At 39.0% G+C, this 6,462-nt stretch overlaps 1 protein-coding gene across 1 annotated transcript in view; it reads left to right on the forward strand.

The window, feature by feature from the left end:
* The window catches only part of LOC149181681 (DNA-directed RNA polymerases II, IV and V subunit 11-like), a 51,330-nt gene extending 47,332 nt beyond the window's left edge, over positions 1-3,998 (forward strand). Inside the window, exon 5 of the mRNA XM_089418376.1 lies at positions 3,708-3,998. Coding sequence (XP_089274502.1) covers positions 3,708-3,752 — 45 coding nt within the window. The 3' untranslated portion in view covers positions 3,753-3,998. The remainder of the gene's footprint in view (positions 1-3,707) is intronic.
* The last annotated feature ends 2,464 nt before the right edge of the window (positions 3,999-6,462 follow it).

The raw sequence follows: 6,462 nt of genomic DNA on the forward strand, positions 1-6,462 counted from the left end.
ACCATACAAGGCATTACATCTGCATCATGTGCAGAGAGTCTAGCCAGATGGTATTTCAATCGTGTAACCCCTCCTGACATCTTGGTCCCACACAATTTGCATGATATATATGCCTGATTTGCCCCACCAACAGCCTCCCCATACTCCCAAAATGGGTCCAAGGCTTTTGGCATATTTGACATTTGTAGTGAACTAATTCAAACCTAGGGCACAAAAAAAACAAAAAATTGGCATTAAACCCCCCAACACAAAAAATAATAAGTAATAACCACCTCATTTAAAAAAAATTACTACATTATTTGCATTTTGCAATGTGAATGAAAAATGGCAATAAGAGGGTGCATAAGAAAGTTGAAAAAAAAAATGAAGCTTGCTGTCCAAATATGGAGAAACCCCTTGCATTGGCTCATGGGCATGAAAATCATAGCAAATGGAAAAAAAGCAAAGAAACAAAATGTTGGTAGGCAAAGAGGCAAGCAAGCATAACCCTAAATCTATGAAAAAATCATTAACATAGGGGTTTTTAAGAACATACTTGTTAATGGAAGAAATGAAGTTTGTCTCGCTATTCTTCAATCTTTGATCCACAAAAAAATCTTAGTTGGTGGTGATAATCGTTGTTTGATCCTCAAACCCTCCTTGACAACCACCACAAAACTCTTCCCCTTCCTTCTCCAACACTCAGAAACAAAAATGAAGAAAAAAAATGATTTTCCCTTTTTCTAGCTGTGGCAAAACACGCCCGGCGATATTTTATATCGACTCGCGATATTTTGCCGAGATATTGCCAATATTTGAGAAATATCGCGATATTTTCGGGAGCCAAAAATATCACAATATTTTCTCGGTGATATTTCAGCTTGCCGAAAATACCACGATATTTCTGATATTCGGCGATATATCGCCGATATTATCTTCACTGGTCCTGAATATATACCATTCAGATGTTAGTCCTCCACGAGTTGTGAGTGTCATTTCCCTGTCAGAAATTACTTCCCCAATAGATAGGAGATCGTTCTTGATCTCGGTGATCCTTAAGAAATATGCTTGCATACTTTCATCTTTGCCCTTCTTAATTTCCTTCAACTTATTTCTAAGAAACAAGACTTGATTTGCATCATTAACTTTAAATCAACTCACCAGTGTATTGTGGATTTCCTTGGAGGTGTTCAGCTCAGAAACATAGGCCACCAAATGTTTGTCGATAGAGTCCCAGACGATCTTCCTTGCTTTGACTTCTCCCTTGGTCCATTTGTTTCTAGCAGCAATGGATGCATTTGACGGAGGCTCAACAATTCCACCTCTCACATGGCCCAATACTTCCTGCTCTTCTAATGTTAGATCGAGAGACATCTTCCATCTGTGATAGTCAGATTTCTCACGGAGTTTGTCTTCAGCAGGGAAGTGTGTTGAGGACCCCATGTTTTAAGACTGTCTACCAATCCTTCTCTTCGGTGATTGCTCTTGCTCTTGCTTGGGCTTTGTCTTCACCTCAGCTCTGATACCATGTTAAATTATGGTATGTTCTATGCTTAGAGCAATTTACTTATTTTTCTTTTTATTAGCCACAGATTAACAATCACATATACATTAAGTAAAGTGCAGATAGAACATTAAATGATCAACCGAAAACAAGCCAAGACAAGAGACACAAGATGTGGCAACTAGCCAGGGACAAACCCCAATTTGGGGAAACCCTTTGATCAAATCTTCTTTTATCTTCAATAGTTCAACAGAGAGAAATAGTACAAAATCTGAATTCTGTAATTTTATATCGGCAACAGCAAACCTAGATCAGCAAAGTCAAACTTGGTCAAACTAGTTGAAATTGACCTCTAAAATACTTGGTCAATTTATGGTGAACTTGTCCTCGAACACCCTGAAGAAACAGCCCTAGAACAACCCCAAAAGTTCAGTCAAAGTGCAGATTTCTGAAGTTAACTATAGCCCTAAATTAGGGCAGTCAATACCAGACAAACCAGAGGTCAGATCACCTTGATTTTTGAGCCAAAAATACCACACCCAATCCGCACTTCTTGGAAGGTCAACGCTGGTCAAAGATGACTTGCTGTCTTGTTTCTGCGTCCTCTTTGCCCTAGGACGTCTTCCTTTCAGCCACATGTGTGAGAAAGAGAGAGAGACTCTTTCTGTGCAAGAGAGAGAGAGAGATGTGTGTGAGAGTGAAGTGTCTAAATGAGGAGAATGCTCCTTGTATTTATATGCAAAACGTTGAGGTTGAATAGACATGACTGTTGGGCTTCTGAGCCTACATAAGTTGCTGGCCGACTTGACAATTTGTCCATAATCAAAATAAATTCATATCTTCATAAATACTTATCAGAATCGGATGATATTTAGATCAATCCTACACCTCTCGACGAGAGGAATCTAAGAAAAATATCAGCAACCATAAATAAGGTGACCCACATGGAGTTTGGCCCTAGTTGCCAATTTTAACAAGTTAGGCTCTAAGCCAGGGCAAAAACCTAAAGGGAAAGCCCAAAAACTTTTATCTTCTTATAGAATCTGCTTCAAATGAGACAACAAAGACCCAAGCCCTCGACCAAGTCTTCTTTCAATTACCAAGTCAGCCCTTCCAATATCACAACTCAATCCCTGCATCAACCAACTTCCAGCTGCAACTTCAACCTAGCAACTTTAACTTACAACTTCGGCCGTGTAGTTGCTGCAAAAACCGTAATGCAACTTCCTCAAGAGACCCTAGATAGAGCGAGACAACTCCTCCCAAGGTCAACAAGGTCAAGATAGACTATTACTTCTTCCAGTTAGTCGATATTGCACTTGTGCTACTGCAACTCGATCCTACAATTTTGGCCTTCTAGGAAGTTGCAGAAACCCTACTTTTTCGCACATGTGAGAGAGATTAGCCCAAAAACAAGATTTTCTTCCTTCTCTCCTCCTAGACCTTCACTCTTCTTTTCTTCTGCTTCCCAACTATAGATCAAACTTCTTTTCTTGAGATCGAACTTGTTGATGAGTGAGTGCCAAATGAGGTTGAACTGCTCCTTTATATAGCCTTTCCAAGGGGTCGAATTCCCTCCTTTAGGCCGACTTGAAGCTTCCAGGGCCGACTTGTACTTTGGAGGTTTCTAGGAATTTTCTAGACTCAAAATAAATTATTTTACAAGATATATTTTGCCCGGAAGGGTCTTATAAACATGATGTTGACTTTCTTGACTCATGACAATAAATCCTATGACCTACGTTCTAACAAACACTAGAAGCATGAAGGGCATGCTTTTACCTAGAAGTCCCTCAATAAAGAGCATGAAACCCATGCTTTAAAATAATAACTTTTTCTTTTCCTTCTTTTGTTTGTCACATAAGATACATATTGAAATGAGTACAACAACAATTATGAAGACCGAAACTAGTTACACTGCCAACATTCCTTAGTGAAGTAAAAAATCAAGATCAAAGCTCTGTTTTTGTAATGATGTTCTGTGGATATGCATCTCTTTCTATGCTTGTTCTTGTATTTGGACACGATTGAGTGGGGATTCTGGTTGAATCTTACTGTACACACGGGTGTCTGAATTGTTAGGTACTCTCATTTGTTAGATCAATATTCTGATAGACTGCAATTTTAAGAGTTATTCTGATATTTTAAACTTTGTAGTATTGACCAAAAACTTTTAAGCGTCTCTGATGTCCAATGAGTAACACTGACATTTTTCAATCTGCAGGATGAATTGGTGCGTCTTCAATCAGAAAACCGAGATGGTTTATAGAAAACAATTCCTCTGACTGAAGAATGTCTTGAACAAGTTGTGCTATGGACTAGGATAAATGTTAATACACTATAATAGATTTCTGTCTGATCTGAAATATATGCCTTTATCTCTGGAGTTTTGATAAGAATATTTTTAGTGTTGTTGAATTAGTTCTCTGAATTTTGGTTTGAAAGATACATCATAAATGAATGATTCGATTTTGCATCACTCCCACAACAATCATCAATAGACTGGGTTAAAATATATTTTTGGAGCACTTTTAATATTTGGGATAGTTTTTATTACTAAAATATGTAGGAACTGATGATTGGTCAACGGTGAATGTGTGATTGAATTATTTGATTGTGGAAATGTTTTACCCACAATACATGTGCAAATCAGTTTATTAAAGCTGCATTGGCAAGTAGGGTTTTTTGCACGGTCACTAATTTCTTTAACTGAAATACAGACGGGTTAAATGTTATAACATATTTTGTGGAGTCTTTAACTTCATAGATTCATTATAATAACAACTTCCTTTGGAACAAGCAAATCAATGTTATCTTTAAAAGTATAGGAACAAATAAAAACAAAGGATGCAAGGGTATTTGTTAATTTTTCTAATCCATGATATGCAGATCTGATTCCTAAGAGCTAAAACTAAAACTGAGAGAAAACTCATGGAACACCAATCAGAACTGATTCTTTTCGAAAACAAAAACTGTAGAATCATAGATCAGAGCAAGACGCAACATATCTAAATTTGAGGTTGTTAAATTGGCAACTAGGACCAAACTCCATGTGGATCAGCTTATTTATGACAGCTGATATTTTTATTGGATCCCTCTCGTCGAGAGGTGTAGGATTGATCCAAAGATCATCCGATTCCGATAAGTATTTATGGAGATATGAATTTATTTTGTTTATATAATTATTACCAAGCCGACCAGCAACTTGAGTAGGCTCAGAAGCCCAATAGACGTGTCTATTCATCATCTACGTTCTAGTATAAATTGGTGAGGATTTGAAGTCATTTGAACACACATTCTTGGTGTGTTCTCCTCCTCTCCACGTCTTGGGTTTTTGGAGAAGGAGGGACACCTAAAATATACATTTGCTGATGCCCTAGCCGCAGTAGCTGATGCCCTAGCCACAGTGCAGATGATGCCCTGGCCGCAGGCTTATAAGAAGATCTAAATGCAGATAAGAGGAGACTTATGTGCAGCATGAATAAGCCCCTATACTGCTGTCCTAAAGAGGCTCCTATCTGCGGTGCTAAAGAGCCCTATCCACTGTTCCAAAGTGCCCTAACCGCAGGTCAAGAGATGCCCTAAATCCGCAGTCTGTTGAGCCCTTATTCACAGCTAAACAGTGATCCTATTCCACAGCAACTGGAGCCTTATACGCAGCTAAGAGGAGGTTCTATACACAGCCAATACGGAGGCCCTAATACGCTGCCTGTAGCAGCCTAAACGCAGTCTACACACAGCATATATATACGCACAGCCTGAAGCACTTGTACACTGTCCACGCTGGAATGAAGACGCAGTCCACCCTTGGTATGACAATCTTCGTATTACATGGATAAGGTATGACTATATGCTGTTGTGGTATGCCTGTAGAATACCTGGTATAAGGATGACCATATCATGGATCTATTCTATAGATCACATGCCTATTTATAAGGAAAAGCTGTACCCAAGCTACTACAATCTAATAATCATTGTTGCAGTAATGATAAGGATATCAGAGATGGCCATCATGCTGTAGAACTCATTGGAGACCTGGTTGATATAATGAAATGACTGTCATAATAGAAATCTCTGTATAGCAATGAGAGCAGTAAACCAGTCATTGAGTACACATTAGATGGGTGCAGATCCTTGATGTTGAGATCAACACTGTGATATTTGGGTACAGCGTAACATGATGAATGGGCAGCGTGAAGATCATGAGCAGCATGTAGGATGCTGTGTGTTGGCACTATACTGTAAGGTACAACAAATGAACGAGATGCAGAATGATGATAGGTGAAGGAGTCACCTTGAGAATCAGTTGAAGCAGAATGTCTTCAACTGATCTCATAATTATACGAAATGATCTATGCTAGATCTAGATAAGTCAAAGTATTGACTGCTGTTGTAAATGTACTCTCTCTCTCTCTTTCTCTGCTGAACTTTGAAGATAAAAGAAGATTTGATCAAAGGGTTTCCCCACACATTGTGGGGTTTGTCCCTGGCTCGCGCCATATCTTGTGTCCTCTTGTCTTGGCTTGTCTTCTGCGTTTTGTATTTATGTTCTATCTGCAGTTTATCGTAATGCTGATGTGATTGCTAACAGTGAAAATTTAAATAAATTGCTCAAGCATAGAACATACCTAAAATTTAACATGGTATCAGAGCTGAGGTGAAGACAATGCCCAAGCAAGAGTGAAAGAGCAATCACCAAAGGCAGTTGGGACAAGACAGAAGAATCAATGGGTTCCCCATAATTCACCTAGGGTGAAGTCAAAGCAGAGAATGTTATCAGAATGGCACAGCAGGAGTTTCTGATGGCCCATCTAATGATCCCTTCATTGGGAAGTTCGGATCTAAGGGTGGAAGGAAAGGCAGATGCCTTGTTGAAATAAGTTCGGCCGTTATGCGAAGGAGTGTCCGAATGGCAGGGACACATCTCTTGATGAAGATAACAATCATTCCTGGGCGATTAAAGGAATGACTGGTAATGC

This window comes from Pinus tabuliformis, chromosome 3_2, assembly GCF_031772625.1.
Source record: "Pinus tabuliformis cultivar Carrire ecotype Pingquan chromosome 3_2, CPIR1, whole genome shotgun sequence".
Taxonomy (NCBI): Eukaryota; Viridiplantae; Streptophyta; class Pinopsida; order Pinales; family Pinaceae; genus Pinus; species Pinus tabuliformis.